This window comes from Erpetoichthys calabaricus, chromosome 2 (assembly GCF_900747795.2).
Source record: "Erpetoichthys calabaricus chromosome 2, fErpCal1.3, whole genome shotgun sequence".
Lineage (NCBI taxonomy): Eukaryota > Metazoa > Chordata > Cladistia > Polypteriformes > Polypteridae > Erpetoichthys > Erpetoichthys calabaricus.
Window position 1 is genome coordinate 101307207 of NC_041395.2, and position 18911 is coordinate 101326117.

An 18911-nucleotide genomic window follows, 5' to 3' on the forward strand; every position below is an offset into this window, starting at 1 on the left:
AATGCCCACCGTCCCGATGAATATCAGCCCAGAGACACCAGGCGGCTGGCACTCGTACGGCCACTCACCGCGATTCCCCCTAGAGATATCAAGAGATTTTCGCCACTGACAGTCGGGAGCACCGGCTGACATCACGCCTCTTTCTTTCGTTCAGGGGTATCGCCTCCCTCAAAAGGCGGCAGTGTGTGTGTGTGTGTGTATATATATATATAATCAAGCAAGAGAGAGAGAAAAATAGAGAGGGAGAGAGAGAGAGAAAGAGAGAGAGGGAGAGGGAGAAAGGCAGGACGCGCTGGAAAGAAAGAGAGAGGGAGTGTGCGAGACAAAGCGATGAGATTCATCTGTGCCGTGTGCCTGCTCCTACTGTGCCCAGCATTGAGTCTCAACAGCAGGTAAGTACATCTTACCTTACCGCCTTTGCCGCCGAGAGTGAATGCGAGAATGTGTGCGCGCGCCTTGAAATGCGCCCTGGATCGCGCATCACCTCTACAAAAGACACCCGTCGCGGGTCGAGTGCTGGTCAGGTAGCGAGGAGCCCTTCACTTTTTGCGGAACTTTTTTTTTTTTTTTTTTAAGTGGAGCTGGTAGCTGATAGGGAGTAGCGAAACTAGACAGGCTGGAATGGTACTGAACCTGCTAGACCTTCCGCTGCACATTCTTACCATTGTTGCTTTCTCTGTTTGTGGCCAATTCATCCCACACTTCACATCCACCGTACGCAATTTGTTAAGCATCTGACTAGGTTACTTCGATTTGTCTTTTTGTATTGTTTATTAAATAATGCAGCAAAACATACTTTTTATGATTGAGTAGGGATAATGAAGGATTCGTTTCATTATCGCTTCATTTTAAACACTTTTAATTACTAAACGGAATGACTGAATAGACCATCCAATCAGCATCACACCTTGCCACATACAGTAGATTCGACTTGTTTTACTTTTGCAGTCTCACGAGGCAATGACTGTTTTTGCATATCACTTTTCTCTTACGTCTAGGCATCTTCCCCGGATTCAACTATCTTTTTGTTTATAAAGAATGCGAGTAGACCCTGAGGGGCCCCGATCGCACGCCGGTATCATCTGTGAGGGAAGCAACACCAAAAGAGGAATCGTTAATAATAAACAATCAGAAGAAGATGACACACATGTTTACCTGCATGTCCCCGAGATCGAGGTGCCACTGATAAGTGCGCGACAGGTACTCAGTCGAGCAAGGTGACGTGCTCTAACTCAGAGTCCGGAAGAGTCATCTTCGGGCTCAAGTGTCGCGTTTATCACATGCGAAACTGTCTGACTGGAGATAAGAAGTGAGGCGGAGGTTAAAACGAGTTGTGCCTCCACGCCTATAGCTTTCGGAGTTTGCAATTCATCTTCCCACTTCAGCAGATTTTATCATCTCAGGGGACTTGGATTTCAATCTGTTCAAACAAACACAGAGTCCAAAAACACTGCAGATACCTTGTTTACAGTCCTGTGGCCAACGGCCAGGTCTTAATAAATACAAATAATTAAGGTCCTGGCTTATTTGAGCTGCGCTGTAAAAATGCTGAAACTTGCAGATCATATAATACCTTTCATATCTATCTATCTATCTATCTATCTATCTATCTATCTATCTATCTATCTATCTATCTATCTATCTATCTATCTATCTATCTATCTATCTATCTATCTATCTATCTATCTATCTAAGGAGGAAAAGGAAAGTAAATACAAAGATAAAGTAAGCACACTTTTATTTACTACTGTACCCTTATCTTCAAGTGGAAGTAATGATGCATTTGTCTCAATTGATTGTGCACAAGTGATTTTCAGTGACATGCTTATATTTCAAGTATTTTTTGGGAAAACCTCACTGAATCGCTCCAGTAACAGTCTTGAGAATAAAAATGAGTATTAAAAATGGTTTGTTCTGATAAGAGGCATTTTTTTTGTAAATACTTTCTATGAATTTTAGGATAAAACTGCTGGATGGCTTTTTTGGTCTAGGTATGTGCCCATGTGGAGTTGAAATCAATCTGGAATATCTGTCTTTGCAGATTAAATTGTTTTTAAAATAACGTTCAACTTTTTAACAACTTTTCTAGTATATCACGCTATGTGTTAATTTACGTTTTATGTGTAATTAGAAAAATAATGAACTAATAATATGTTCAGAATTGTATTGATTTTGTAATTATAGGCTTCTAATACATTTAATAAACTGTGTAGTTCCTCAAAATAATCTGCTTGGAATGGTACTAGAAGAAATGGAATTAACCTGGGGCAGTACGGTGGAACATTGATTAACACTTCTGCTTTAGAGCTCCATGGATCTGGGTTTATTTTCCAGCATACTCAACATTTGGATTGTTCACTCTGCTTGCTTGTTTAAATAGATTTTAGTTTGGGATCCCTGGTAAAATATTGTGAGTACAAATTCAATTACTTCTGAGCATTTATTTGTTTGCTCTGGTTTCTTCCTAAATCCTACATACTTAGTTTTTATGAAAACTTTTTTCATTTCCAAACCCATATAATCTAACTCAGAGTCACGGAAGACTGGAGCCTAACCTGGAAGCAATGAACACAATGCTACCCACTGCACCACCTTTGATAGGACAACTAGTATTTGTGGGACAATGTGCCCTTATGTTGGATTCACATTTGATTCTGGGTTGGGAGATGGTACTTTGAAAGTGTGTTAACGTGGATTCTTATTTTCTTTGTCATAAATAATTCAGCTCAGTGCAGTTTATTTATTCTTTTATGATGCACTTTCATTAATAAGCCTAGAGCATTGTACAGATTTACATAGATAATGTAATTACCAACAAAACATGTAAACCTATTTTTCAGAAACTTTCATCCATCTCGTCACAAGGCCCTACAAAGCTGCATCTCAGCACAGGGAAACATCAATGACTCCAGTTAAATGCAAGTCCATCTCTGGTGATGACACATACTGCACCTGTTTAAGTCTTGTTTTATTACCATCAGGGAAAACCTGACCAAAATACTCCAAGTACCAATCCCAATCACATAAAAGGGACGAAGAATGAGAAAAACTCAGCAACTGCTGATTACAAAGATTGCCAAATTATGTAAAAGTTATATAAGCAGCCTCACAGGTGGCTTTTCACGTGCATGCTATACTAAAAAAATGAGTTGTCATTGTCTTGGATATTGGCAGGTAGGCCATTATAGCTTTTGGTGTCCATGTGTAGGTATATGCAGGTTATATGTTGTTGAGTATAACATTGTGAAATTCTTAGATGTAAATAAAGTTGAAACATTGAAAAGTTTATTTGTCAAAACTAAATTAAAATTACTTTACAGTTAACAGAAGCCAATGTAATAATTTAAAAACTTGAAGTACCTGGAAATTCTTGATACTTATAGTTATTATCTTTAGTCATATTTTGAATTAAATGTGGAGAAATACAGTAAATGTATATTTAAAATGTAAATACATAAACAAGCAGTTCAATAACTGAAACTTTAAAATAAGTAAAGAATAATATGGCATGTCTAACATAACTACATTTCTTTAATAAGCAGTTACATATTCTTGAGTAAATATGAGAAACAGAGCTCTAATAGGTTTAAGCAATTGAATGTCCCCTTTTCAGTAACATCAGTTTCCCTCTGTATAAAAAATTGCTTTGTGAAAACTTTTTTGAAGTTTTCTCCGGTGTTCATAAGTGCATGTTTCATTATTTAGTGTCAATGTCTTTGAGATTTCTGAGCACCTGTTGGGTCGTTTCTGGTGGGGTCCTCTGCTACACCCTGATGTTGTGCTGAACATGTTTGCTGAGTTTATTCTTCAACAACACACTCTTGATTTGTCAAATACGACATTTGAATACTCCAAAAGTGTCATTGACAGGTTATGTTAATAATTGCTATTTAAAGACAACTTAAGCATTGCATTTGCCAATTTGTAGTCTCTTTGAGAATATAGATAAGATAAACTTTGTTATAAGGGGATGACTTTGCCTGGTGATGATTTGATTTGATTAGTTTGATCTGATTTAGTTTTATATTTCAAGCATTTTGAGTTGTCAGCATTTTCTGTTGACACAACAAGTCTCATGGTCTGCAACAGGATGATAAAGGATGTTTTAGTATAGAAAAATACCATCGTCCATGCGTGTATAATACTATTGTGTGAATTGTCTGTATGGCAGAGTTGTTTGACCTTAAAACCTGAAGATTAAAAGTATTGCTTTTGTTTATGCTGAGATGATTTGATTTCCTTGTGTGGTCCTGATTCTCGAAATACCGAACTTCATGTTGACTGTGCATTAATTCATTATTATTTTTCTAGAGCTGTCACTTTGTATTATTCTCTCATTTTTCACATTTGGTTCAAAGATTCTTTAACTGAACACATTACAATATTTGTTACTTGTTGTTGGAATTAAGGTATAACAGCTGTATTTTGGGAACCCTGGCACAATATTGTGAGCACAGATTCATTTACTTCTGTGCATTTAAACACTTTAGGCCAACTGGCCTGCCTGCCATTGTGTTAAGATAACGCAATCACTTTTTTGTTTTTTCTTTGACTGCTTCACAATCTCTAACCTGTTGAAACTGCAATCTAGGTAACCATTGTCCACAATTCACCTTGCTCCTTTGTAGAGGTTAATGGGTAGAGAACACCAAAACATGAAAAATTTAATGAGAGACAATAGTTTGTCACAGGAATATCTGGGGTCTTCTGATTTTTTACATTTTTTGAGTTACAAGGGAAAATGTTTTAAAAGGCATTTACTAACATGTCATTGTTTCTGTGTTGAACCATAATCCAGCTTTGTGTTAATAGGATATGTTTTTTTTAAGTATGGTAAAAGTAAAAAGTAGACATGTTAACTCTGAGGGTTAATAGTGAAAACAACAATTGAAGGATGAGCTTTCAGCTTTAACATAATTCTAACTTTAAAGGATATTCAAATATATTAATGTAATATGTTATTTTTTTTTTAAAAAGAAGCTACACATTTGTCTTTCAAATTGGGAATATTTAAGTACATTTTATTTAAATTGTTTATATTGAGCATTCAAATGATATTTTGAACATCAATCCAAATAGCAACATGAACTAATGTCTTACTGTGGTGGGCTGGCGCCCTTCCCGGGATTTGTTCCTGCCTTGCGCTCTGTGTTGGCTGGAATTGGCTCCAGCAAACCCCCGTGACCCTGTGTTAGGATATAGCGGGTTGAACAATGACTGACTGACTAATGTCTTATAAGAAGTTCTGTCTCATTTTGAGGAATTGTCTGCAAACAAAACTAAGGACAGTTCACTCAGCATATGATTTAGACTCTCAGATATACTTTTCAGTATGGGTGAAGCGTGTGGTGTAATTGTTAAAGCAATGGACTTTAAAAACCCAAAACTGCCAGTTTAATCTTTGCCTCTGACTTACAGTGTGACCCCAAGCAATTCACTTAACCTGATGGTGCTCCAAATGTATAAAATCAATATAAACAATTATATTATGTCTCTGTACTTGTAAATCACCATCAATAATCTTTGTTCTAACAGAGGTTTGATTGTTAGGTTAGGTTAGGTTTGTACCTATGAAGATATAGCTTATCAAATGGCAGGTCCCAGTGCCAAACAGAGAGTTGAAGGCTCCATGTAATGTATCGATCTATGCTAGTTAAACGCTTGTGCTACTCAAAATCATCTCTTTGTAATTTGTTAGGATCACTCTGCTTCTGTACACACCTAGTCAGCCCTTACACCCAATGGAGGATATCTTGAAATGTTGTATGAATAGTGTGGATATCATGCAAAAAACTGTTTTTTTCATTGAAGTTTGTGAAATCCACTAGAACTCACATTTATTTTAACCATGCTAGGGTGATGCGAATACTTTTTAATGTAACTTTTTAATTAGGTAAACCATTAACATTAACAAAAAATGCACATTTCATTTTAGCAGTGTAGAGTCTTCAGAGGCAGCCTTAGGGGTGTGCAGGGCCTAGAGCTGACCAACCCCACATGGGACTGTTTACGTCAAACTCTGTATGTGTGGACTGTATAAACTTGCACGCGAATTTAATAAAAATAATGTTTTTAACATATACCAGATTTTCTCATTACAGTATTCAGCTAAATTTTTGCAAGATAACACGTGGACTTTATTAAAATATAACTAGAGAATACAACTTGACAAATCCGCTCGAACGGAACATACAGACCTCAAAAACAGGGCCTCCTTAGGCGTGGGGCCTGGGGCGGTCGCCCGACTTGCCACCCCCTAAACGCCACTCTTGAGTCTCTTATCTGTTTGCTATGACAATCATTTCAAAATGCTTTTTCTGTAAATTATTGTTAGTGGTAACCTGACACAGTTAGGTTGGTGAAAATAATGTCTGGCAGTTATATTGGAATTAGACATTGACCGTTTTTTTCCCCTCCAAAGGCAGCTATATTTTTATTGTACTCAAAACAGAAAGATATCTATGAGAACCATCTCACTGTGGGTTGTGTTAAAAACTGTTTTTTTTTAAATTTTTTGTAGAAAATATAAGTCAGAATAAATAGCACAAATTCAGAAGGCATTATCCACATCTAAATTTTGTTGTTCCTAGGAGTTCATGGCATGCACTTCACTGTCTAAAATTAATTTTACTGGTAAGACCTATAATTGGGGTATTTAGCACATCTGAACTGCATACTTACAAAGAGTACATTCTTAACCCCACTTAGTACAATTTAAAATTGTAGGATGCTTGAGCCTGTCCCAGAATAATCATGCACTGCAGAAGAAACAACCCTATGCAGGATGCTAGTCTATTTCAGGGTCCACTCTGACACACATTGTTACTTACACTCACACAAGGCCAGTTTGGAGTCGATATTTAATTAACATTCATGCCTTTGGGGATGTAGTAGGAAGACTGGACCACCAGGGGTTAAACTCACAGGGATAATATGCAGACACCACAATGAGAGTGACCAGGTGCAAGATTCAAACCTGGGACATTGAAATAGTGAGGCAGCAGGACTAACTACTACGCCACCATGTTCCTCACACCTTACATAGTGATTGTTAAATCAAACATTTATTTCTACTCTCTTCTCTTTCAACAGCAGCACCTCATTTCTCTACTTTCATCCTCATTTCAGATGAAGAAGACTGTCTTACACATGTATTCATTCTTTTTACTTCTGTGATGGATTTAAACATTTGTACTTATTCTTTTTTTAACATCTAATTAATGAAATTAGAGCTGGAAACATCTATAAATGAAGTGTAATGATAATTATACTTCAAAATAATAGTAATTATTCTTAATAAGAGTAATAACAATAATAATATTGCTGCTCACATTCATCATTGATAATTATGGCAATTATAATGGGTAATTATACAAATGGTAATATTAGTCCATATTCATTTTGTTATCATTATGGTTAGTCTTTACAGTTATCACTACCAAACTTTATTTTCTAACTAATCGTTAAAGTGGTTCAATATTTGCCAAGTTAATGCATCATTCTGATTAGCTCAGTCACTAAGAAATGGCATCAGCTTTACTGTGATCCGGCACAATTGCTGAAATAACATCATGCACTGCCAATCTTCTTAACCGTCTTTTTTAAACATGCTCCATTCCAATCAGGATGCATTACTTACTAGAAGAACCAAAGGGAGTGAAATGGCTGAGTGGATTTACAAACATTTTTGCTTTTATTACCTGGTGTTAACAATTCTTGCACAGTGCCAGAATGCACCTTGCTGATTAAGCATCCCTGCTAGCTTGCTGCAAAATGAATTGCACTGCTGGGACTTTCTACTGACAACACATGGCTGTTGGAAACTCACTTGTGTCACCTTGGCCCTGATGGCTGACAGAACCAATACAATTGTTAAAGTGTTAAAAACCACAAAATATATGTGTGGTGATTTTATCTCTGAAAAAGCCTAGCAGTTGGAAGACTTGTATACTATATAATACAGGTTCTGCTCATTTTCTCTGAAGCGAGTGTCTGCATTATATACTGTAGTAATGGGAATGAACACATTTGAGGATTCTTACGTAACTCTACAAGAACAATATTTTTGATTTCTTTTAATTGAAGTTTTGTGTAAGTGGAAAAATCTTTTTTTCAGTTTTACATAGTGTGTTACAGTGTTATCCTGGCATTTGTCAGTAGCTTTGCTATCACTAATGGCACCGTGTTCATTAGGTACCTGATTCTGAATGATCGTACTGACAGGTAGAAGTAGCGTTTGTCCACATTTCACAGTTAGTTGTGTAGTTGTCAGTTTGTTGCCTGAGAATGACTAAACATAACTTGGATTAATCTTTAATTTGAGCTGAAAACTGACACATAGAATTCTCTTCCCTGCAGTCCTTTACAGTTACACCAAAATAACAATATTAGATGCAGTTTTTAATGATTATTGCCAACCTAGTTTGAAAAAAATTCATCATACGTGTCATATCAGTCATGGTCTGAAAAAGATACATTATCAATAATTTATTAGAATCAGTGTAAAATCCATCTCTTACAGCTGAGCAGTTTGCCCAGTTATGCTTGTACAAGGTTTTTCATAATTATTTTTAGTTTATTATTGAAATGGCCTTTAATTAGCCCCCATAGGAGTTGATTGCATCATAGTCTCAGAAAAGACACACTGATGGTTCCCTGCTAATTTCAGCAGAAGGAGGGTTAGGGAATGAATAATAATAGGTTGTAAAAAACACATTTGAAATTCTAAAATTCAGAGAAAACCTGCTGTCATGGGTACACTTATTGCTTTTTAAATTCTCATTATTACTGACAACTATTAAAATGCCAATGGGTCACTGAGGAAACAAGTTTTTTCATCTTAAATCTAGGCTTGAAATTTGATGTATCTTCCACTAGAGGGAGCTGCTGATGCAAATGCTTATCTCTTCCAGATGATTTTATATATAATAGTAAATCATTCATTCCCCAGGAAATCAGCTTGTGCTATAGAGTGTATAATCAAATATAATTTGTCTGATGCTCGTATTGAAATAGTAGAATGCTGGAAATATACACATAACTGGAACAAGGCAAAATAATCAGCATGCTGCCCTTTGATGAATAATGGAATTGAAATAAAGATAATAAAAAGCATATTTTGAGAGGTTTTCTTAATTTTTTAAATCTTATTGAAGTAGATACCATCAATATGCATCTTTGACAAACAGACATCAGTCTTTTGGTAAATTTTATTTATGTTGTAATATTCAGTATTATAGTATAGCAGCAAATATTGCATAACTGTAAAATTCAAATTGATTATTCCAGGTCAGGGACAGCAAGGTAGTGCAGTGGTTAGTACTACTGCTTGTTGACTCTAGTATTTTGATTCTCATATCTCACATTTGGTTGTTGTTTGCATGAGTTTTGCACATTAGTGCTGGGTTTTGCTCTGGCTTCTCCATGCTTCCACTCCCCTCCTTATAAACGCACATTAAAGAGTAACTGGTGACCCTAAAGTGGTCCCAGTGTGGGCGTTGATGTATGTAACCAGTTCTAGTCATGAATGGGCTGTTTCAAGCCTTGTGCCCAGTGATATCAACATTCGCAGGCTTTGGCCCTCCATGACCATAAATTGAATGAAACAGGTTTGAGAATGTTACTGTGTTCATAAGAATTGCTTATACATACTTTGAAATCACTTATTTATTTATTTATTTTTTTGTCCAGCACCACCTGACTCAACAGTTCAGGAAAAGCCATACATGTGATATATTGTTAGACTCATCTTGATGTCTAGTTATGCAGAATGGGGGCCCCATATACTCCAACAAAAACCTTACTATTATACCATGTTTGGGCCATATTTTGTGCAGGAAATTACACCCTTACAGTAAAGAGTAAATCAATAAGTGTCTGGGACAAAATTGATCAAAAGGACTTGAAATTATGTAGCCACATTAACTGATCCCTGGAGTTCACTCTTTAATGGGATATATGGGGTCAAAATTACTCATTTTCACCAAACATCAAAAAAAATGACAATTATTTATATAGGCACATGAAGTTTCATTTTATGTTATTTCAAGGTGGATTATCCATATTTTTGATTATTGATACTTTACTGGTAGTTCTAGCTCTTTAAGAGCCACTCCTGGAAGGTTAAAAATGATAAATTTCAAACATGAACCTGTGGGGTATTTCAAGGTCAGAGATTATAAATATGATGTTATTTTTGATTCTTTATTAGGGATTTAGCCCTGTTTGGGTATCTATTAGAGGATAAAAAAATGACAACTTTCTATTACAATCCAGAATATTTAGACTTTAAACATTTAAATTGAAGAACACATTTTATTTTTTCAAATCTTTGATGCAACTGTCCCTATTAATTACGTACTTCTATCACATGAAGTAAATCATTACCTTTCTTATGAACACCCTGAATTAGGGCGGCTTCTGCTAATTCAGACTTTATTAAATTTTGGATCAGATTTATTTATTCCTTTCAAATGTTTGCACAAATTGTTTACAGTCTATGTAAAATTCGCCGTCAAGAATTAACTAATTCAAACTCAAAAATTTAGGTAGAGGCTGTGGCTTCATAAACATTGATTAAAACATTTCCTTCCCATGTCTATTAATCCATGTTCAATATACAATAAATAATAATGCATTATATTTATATAGCACCTTTCCGAAACTCAGAGTTCTTTAATAGCATCCATCCATCCATCCATTTTCCAAACAGCTGAATCTGAACACGGGGATACGGGGGTCTGCTGGAGCCAATCCCAGCCAACAGAGGGCACAAGGCAGGAACCAATCCCGGGCAGGGTGCCAACCCACCGCAGGACACACACAAACACACCCACACACTAAGCACACTAGGGCCAATTTAGAATATAAGATATAATTATGTAATTAAAAAATAGAAATCATGTTAATATAACTTTACAGGTACTTTTTGAATTTACTTTAATTGTCAAGCTAAATACAGAAATATAAGTATAAAATGTGTTAAAAATAAAGGAAAAATAAATGAACAATGTTAGGTGAAGTATTTATTCTACAACACCATAATATGACAGATAGCCAAATGTGAAACTTTCATATGTAACTGAAAAACCAAAACTCCATGAAGGGGTGTCCTTCAGGTATCATATGAGTAAGTTGATAGAATGAGAAAAGAAAGTGAAAGCAGAAGAGACAGAGCAATTCTTAGTCCCTTTGAAATACTTTCACTGTAGCTGTAAAGTACTTAAGCCTAATAGACGCAGGTGCCGAATACCATTTCATATAATAAAGCTGTATTGTGATGTCTGCACTCCATATGTCAGGTTGGATCGAGCAGCCCTGAACAGCCTTGACAGAGTCTTATTTGTGCCTTCAGGCAACTTGACTTGTGAAAAGCACTACCCAAATTGATTAGAATACTCCTTCTAGACTATATTTAGCCAAGAGGATGTGCGTTTGAATTTTAATTCCAAGGTAAGGTCATTAAAAAACCATCGTATCAGTATTTTGATAGAAAATGGAAAGCACAGCTCTCAGTTATTGATAATTTAATATCATTTTTTGCCTTTACTGTAGTGATATTTTGCTTGTTCTTCAGAACACACCCTCAACAATTTTAGAGAGAACAGAGATCACCTTATATTTCATATATTCTTAAATCTTTGAAGTTACAATCCCAGGAAGTCTTATTTTTGTTAGCTCTCCACTCAATTTAAAGAGGTATACTTAACCAACATAGAAGGGCACTTTCTCTTTCTCACACACACACGCACACACACATTTACACATGACAAGCTATCAATTAACCAAAAAACTTATCTTTGATCAAGAGGGATATTCACACTAATATATTTATAGCCAATAGACTCAGTATAAACCAGCCTGGAAATTAGTCAGCTTGCAAGCACCATGAGAAAGTAGTGCTACCCACTGTGTCAACAAACACTCTCTGAAAAAGTATGAGCTCAAAAAAGAAAACACTGCTGCAATATGTACAGTATTATTCCATGTCAGTGGCCTTCTATGTGATGTTGGAAAGCATGGCATAATGTTACAAAGTTTTCAAATTTAATCCTCAAAATCATCTTTGGAAAAAATGCATTATGACAGCTTGCACCCCAGCACTTTTTTAGTCTATCGATATTCTTTAGAGTGAAGCTCTTTTGCCTGTAATGGTTAAATGTGATATAAGTAATGGTCTATCAGGACACTAGCACTGATTCAATACCTCACAATTTTTTGCATCCCTTTGAGCAAAAGTCACACACTAGTTAGGGTTTCAGAAATCAAATGATTTGCTCTACTACTTCGTAATTATGTATTTAAGGTGATATTAATGTTAAGGTTCTTTGGTTAGTGTAAGGTTGCACAGAAAAGACCATCTGTCTAGGGCATTGTGAGTGCTATTAAAGCTCTATATAGCAGATGCCCTACTCTTCGATCTAGGTACCACGTGTGATAAGTGAACAGTTTGCAAGCCAGTCCCTTTTAAAATGAGCAAATTAATCCAGTATCTTTAATCAGTGCCACTGATGACAGTTTTTAACGAAGAGGTGAACAATGCAGCTAAATTGAATGTCACTGGAGTACCCTTGAGGTGAGGTAGCGCATGCTGTCCCTATCTGATTATACCTAATGATCCTTTTAAACTTAATAACAGGCTGACTGCACAGGTGTTCCAGCAGAGCTAGGCAAACCTTTTTCTAATGGAAGTTACTTTTAAAACAGTTCTAAAATTATAGCATATAAAGATGAATGCATTTCTCACTTCATTGAGCAAGTGATTGCAATGCCCAGAAATCTATATCGTTTCCCCTTAGCAAAAGTGGATGTTTTGTCAAAGGTCAATACATATATGATTTGTGTTGTTAATAACTTGACCTCAGGGTGGAAGAAACTCAGGTGTAGCCTTCCATGATTTAAATAAACTTGCAGTCCTGTCTTACTAGAATTTTATTTTCATAATAAAAATGTCCCGTGTTATAGCATATCATTTCTGAAGATGAAATAAGGCCTTGTTGAAGCAGTGGTCAAGAGAGGAATTGCTAATGTTATTAACTGTTTTCAGTCAAATGATGGAAATTTCCTTAGTGATACTAGACTTATTCTACACTGATAAACCTATTTTGGGAAGGAAATTAAAGTGTAGATGCTGTATTAAAGAGATGTGAGTATTTAATTATTATATTAAGCATCTTCATGTCTAATCAGTTCTACACATTTATGACTTTTCCAGGTTGCTGCTACATTTAACAGGACAACCATTTTCATCAACTAGTCTATCAAATCACTTCTAATTGACTTTTGTTAGCATATCATGCTGGGATGATGATTTCTCTGGGTTATAGATCTAACTGGCATACTACTTAGTTATTGCTGTTCATAAAGATTGCTTATGAAAGTTACTTTAAACTACAGAACCAAAATATGTGGTTTAATTAACATATTGCAAGCAGCTAAACCCTTCGTATCCCATAGGCGATAGGACAGACAAAATACAAAGCAAAGTTTCCAAAGTTTGTTTTTTCTTCTGCCTTTTTCTTATACATCTACACAGAGAGGAAGTTTAATAGAAAACATCAAAAAAAAAAACCTCTCAATGTTAGGTCATGTCACGTCCAATGACTTGCCTACAACAGTGGCTGATCATGTCGCCAGACCTTACCAGTTTACATGAATGAAAATCATCAGGCATGTTAATTTTATGAGTATGTGCTGAACGTCTAGCACAGTCATGCTTACCACTTTTTGTGACAGCCAATATCATCCTGCCTGAATGAGGAAATGCAATACAAACTTCTGTTTGTGATGTCCAGAACATCTACGTTCCTTATTACTCATCACTGTCTTATATGCATTGTACTTCCGGATGTGGATTCTTTGGCTGTCAGCTCTCATGCACACAGAGCCTTCCCCTACCACCATAGACAAATTCAAATCTGTTTTATTTTGTTGGGGTGACTCATGGTCTTTTCACTGGAGATGTCACATTATGTGGACTGATCGTCACTGGAGTGTAATATCGACTTCTTCTGACTCACTAAGATTATGGAAGTGGAGGGTACAACTGAAGATCATTATGAAAGTCATCTAATGTGAAATGGCCTTTAGACACTGTCCATCCACTCATCCATTGTCTGAACCTCATGCACACCTACATATTTAGGAACATTAGGCCTATTCACAGACACCAGTTAATCTAACATGCACGTGTTTGTAATGTAGTTGTAAATCAGAGTGCTCAAAGAAGACCTGCACAGGCATTGGGAGAATGTGACCAGCCAAAGAACCAGGCCCAGTTTCTTGGGTCTATAAGGGAGCAGCATCACTAGCATACCCTGTATGTACATTTTTTTACAGTGTGACAATATGTACACTAGGTCTCAGCTTGACCGTTGTTATTTTAAATAACAATATTATTAGATTCTACTACTGCAAAAATTTTACAATCAAATAATACTATACCTAGACATACATTGAATATTTCCAAAAATAGAACTAGACAGCTTAGATAATATTACTGTACATCAAAGAGATAGAGGTAATACAAACTCGAAGTATAAATCTTATTTTAGATATAATAAGTTTGTTCTATCTATCTATCTATCTATCTATCTATCTATCTATCTATCTATCTATCTATCTATCTATCTGTCTGTCTGTCTGTCTGTCTGTCTGTCTGTCTGTCTGTCTGTCTGTCTAAACAAGCAACTTTTAGAATGTAGTAGATGATAGACAAGTGTTTATTATGTGTTTGTATGTTTCAAATGGAAGAACTAAAGACAAAAAAATGTGTGAAAGTAACAGGCTTTACTCCCAGGTTGGCAGGTGAAATCAGAAAACATGCTTATTGATCATGTTAACACAGTGAGTGGAATATTAAGATATCAGCTCTGTCAGAGCTTTCCTGACAAGTATAGCCATACTTCACAGTATTTATACTAATTATGTTTCAAACTGTAACGATGCACTATACTATCTAATGATTTCACAACAACGACTGACCATTCTTATTCGATCTGTTATACATAAATATGCAGTAAAAATGTAAAATAACTTAAGCAATGACAATGACCAGACCTTTGGAAACATTGCTTTGTCTTAATTTTTCCCAAAAAGCAACACATCATTTAAATGTGAGTTGTCTAAGAAGACATTGTTAGGTCCGCTTATGTTGATTCTACATAATGAAGGAAAAAGAAGAGATATGTAGAATAAAGATCTTTAGTAAAAAAATTGGTAATTCTTGCAGCTTCTCTCCAAGCCCAGGCACTTGCAAGCCTACCCTTTCTAAATAATAAAATATAACAAAAAATAAAGCCAATAGACTCCAATCTTAGAACCTTGAATGTAAAATATTCAGTTCAGGGCCATTCTAAATTCTTTACACAATTTTAGAATAGAGTTTGAGTTCAAATATGTATAGCTTTTGGCCAAAGAGTATGTAGGGAGGAACTTAAATAGTGAGATGGATGATGTTTGAGTATCTTTGAGTTTCAGTAATTTTTGCAAGGTGTACAGTGTAGATTTTCCAAAATTGTTTATCATTTCTATTTGGAGAAATGTCGAATGGATCACTAGTTCTTAGTGAAAAATCTGTTATGATATCTTACACTACACTATACTCATGCCACTTTTATCTTGCACAAGTAAAGGAATGCTATCTCACCAATCATAACAGAATGGAAAAATGATGGCCTATTTTACCTAAAACTGGAAAAAAATTATATCTATAAGGAATAATTCAAAAGATTTCTTTTTTAGTTGTTTTGGATATTTCAGCATCCCTTCAAATTAAGTCTCATTTTGTTCTCTGCTCTCTAGATGGGTATGGAAGAGAATACTGTATGTGATATAATTTAAAAAATGTTGTACTATATGTGGTATTGATCTGTTATGTATGTACTTTAATTAAACAGTTAAATTGGTAAATTAATAGAATATTTTAAAGGCAGTGGTATCCCACTGTACCACAAGGAAAAATACCAGACTCCCTTGTTTTCAGGTCCAAATTGTAAATGTTTGCTGGTTGTCAATGCAAAATGAGCCCAGACAACAATTAAAATACTGTGATGCCCATAGAATATACAGTATGCTGCTTCATATGCATAAGGAAATACATACATTATTCTTTTTTATGTTTTGCTGTTTAGAGTTTGACAGTTTAACTTCCCTTGATCCTCCGAAATCTCCAGATTGCTATTGCTTCATAAAAAAGGGAATCGACTTAACTGTTTGTTTAATAATCAATTTCCCTTGAACCTTGGGATATCAGAGTACATCCAACCATGCACAAATGTGTGAAATCAACAACACATGTTTTGTGGAGTTTTAATGGTTCCTTAATTGTTTATTTTCTTAGTCACAAGAAGCTGCTTAGTAACCATGCCCATCTCTGAATATCAGAGTCCTCTCTTTTTTCTGTCCTGACTTCCATGTTTACTGTTTCCTGCTTTGATGAACAAATGAAATTGGAGCTCTTTAAAGCTTAGCAGATTGTAGTGAGTTAAACATTGTTATTTGAGCATTTTTGTGAGGGGTTGTGGACAAGAAGAGTAGCAGATGATCTATTATTGGAAACTACATTAAACTGATCTAAATAAATAATTATCAGCTGGACATTGAATGAGCTGAGAAGAATCAATATGCAGTATGGAATATATGTATATAAGATTTAAAACTGAGTTGGACAAAATTAAAAACTGTAAGCTGTATTTAACATTAGCAGCAACTTTAGTACAGGGCACTTTGAGAAGAGGAATAGGTAGTGAATGGTAGATGCTGCATTAGCATCAGGTAAAAGGTACAGGAAAGAAGGTAATGAAAGAGGGGATTCTAGTGGGGAAGAAACACCTGAAAAAGGTAATCCAGAGGATTGTCCATAGTTCTGATTTGACTTGAGAGAAATCTTGAAATTATTGCATATCTGAGGAAAAAACGAGGAGTATGTCACATTCTTTTTGTTCATTTTTGCTTTTAGTCCAAGGTATTATTTCTTTTCACACTTTCTACCGTCCACCTGGAATGTGCTGTAGAAGTAAGGCAATGGGTTATCCCTATATAGGGTAGTCCTGATCTAACTATGCAATTATTGCATTGCATTAAAAGTTGCATAGTTAGATCTGGATCACCCTGTATTAAAGTATAGTTTCTTAATCTATTGGTTGCAAGTGGAAAGGGGTCTTACATGATTTGTGAAGTATCTCGCGATGGGTCACCACGTGTAGTTTAAGCAACACTGTATTAAAGATGTGGTCTCTATTCAGATGACTTTTTTTAAGGAGCTAGCTTTACCAAAGTCAGTCATTCCTTGTGATGGTCTTGTATACCTGACTTTTCTTCTTCTTGATGTTGAATTAATAGTGATAATTATGAATGGTAGTTATAAGGATTTTTTTAAGATATAGCAGTGAGGACAATGTTTAATGGTTGTAATGGTTATACGTGGTTAGATAAAAAATCCCAACAGTTCCGAAATGTTCTTGACATTTTCACTTTCAGTTAAACATATTTAAATCATTATGGCTGTTATGTTTTCATGCATTAGGTAAAATCGGACATGATATTGTGCGATAGAAGATGTTTTTCTCCAAAGGCAAGTGTTGTAAAACCTAAAAAATATACTCTCCCTGCTCTCTGAAACTATTAATTAAGGATTATTCATTCATTTATTAATGTCAGATAAGCTATGTATACATTCTATATAGATTTGTAGTTCAAAATTCAGTGTAGACTCTTATTATAAGGGAATACTGTGAAAGCATGAAATATGATCAGTATATAAAGGTTAACAGAGATACACATATTTACATGAGCATTTTTTAGACATACAGTATAAGCTTTTTTTCACACAGTAAAGGTCTGCTAATGTAGAAGTGATTATTTTAAAGTGAGGCAGCTGATTTGTTTTTTTTAACTGACATTCTATTAGCCAAGTATAGCATATTTTTCTTCCAGTAATAGTTATGAAACACTGTCAGTCTGTGTGCTGTGTGCTTGGCAGCGTGGCTGGCTAGGGCTCAGATGTCCAATAGCTCTCTGTTCTGCATATAGCCCGATAACAGGAGCACGATACTTTGCTCTAGAGATGATGGTGATGCTTTTGTTACATGGACAGAAGCAATCTAAATGGAAATGGATCTTTTGTATTTAAATAAATATTCAGAATCAAATAGTATGTCTAGTTTTTTATATTTGAGAAATAGCCCTGATAAAAGTTTTTAGGAAGCTTGCAGTCCTTTGATTATCTGTTCACGATAATGAATAAAACTAAGAATTTTCTTCTTCAAGTTATTTTGCTGCTTCATATCTGTTTAATGAAAGAAACATTTTCCAGTCTGTTAAATGCTTTGCACAGTGCCCCTCAGACCAGCAAGGGGTTATGCCAAAGGTTTTTTTTTTCTTCTCTCCTTAATGACTCTGTCACTGTCTATGTTAAGGGCTGATCTTAATAAAGAATGCACAGTGTCTGCATTAAAGAACACTTTTAAGTCTGAACAGCTGTACTTAAAATAAATGGCCTAACTTCCTTTTCCTTAAGTGAGAGTACTATTTAACGATTTTAAGAAGCGGACTAAAGTTTCATGTAGGATTGAGTGATTTGGGTAAAACAGAGAGCTGGTGGTGCTACGCAAACCTTTATCTTCCTTTATTCTGCAATAAAGCCAGATAGCCTATACTACTCCAAAAGGTCCAAAGAGGTGACGAGGCTTAGTCACCAACAGTCATCAACAATAAACTAGGGCATTAAGGTATGCTGAATTTGTTTATTGATGTACTCTAGTGAGGCAATTATGTAAAGTTAGAAACAGTAAACAAATAAATGTTAGTTTTGTTTTTATTTCATACTGTATGCAACAGAGCAGTTTCAACAAATACATTGCACAAATTATCTATAAATATTTTTTTTACTACAGTAGTCATGATTTAATCAA

At 35.4% G+C, this 18911-nt stretch overlaps 1 protein-coding gene across 1 annotated transcript in view; it reads left to right on the top strand.

Moving 5' to 3' along the window:
- The first annotated feature begins 236 nt into the window (after positions 1-236).
- Positions 237-18911, top strand: part of luzp2 (leucine zipper protein 2) — a 709194-nt gene continuing 690519 nt past the window's right edge. Inside the window, exon 1 of the mRNA XM_028794214.2 lies at positions 237-392. Within this exon, the coding sequence (XP_028650047.1) occupies positions 331-392 (62 nt within the window). The 5' untranslated portion in view covers positions 237-330. The remainder of the gene's footprint in view (positions 393-18911) is intronic.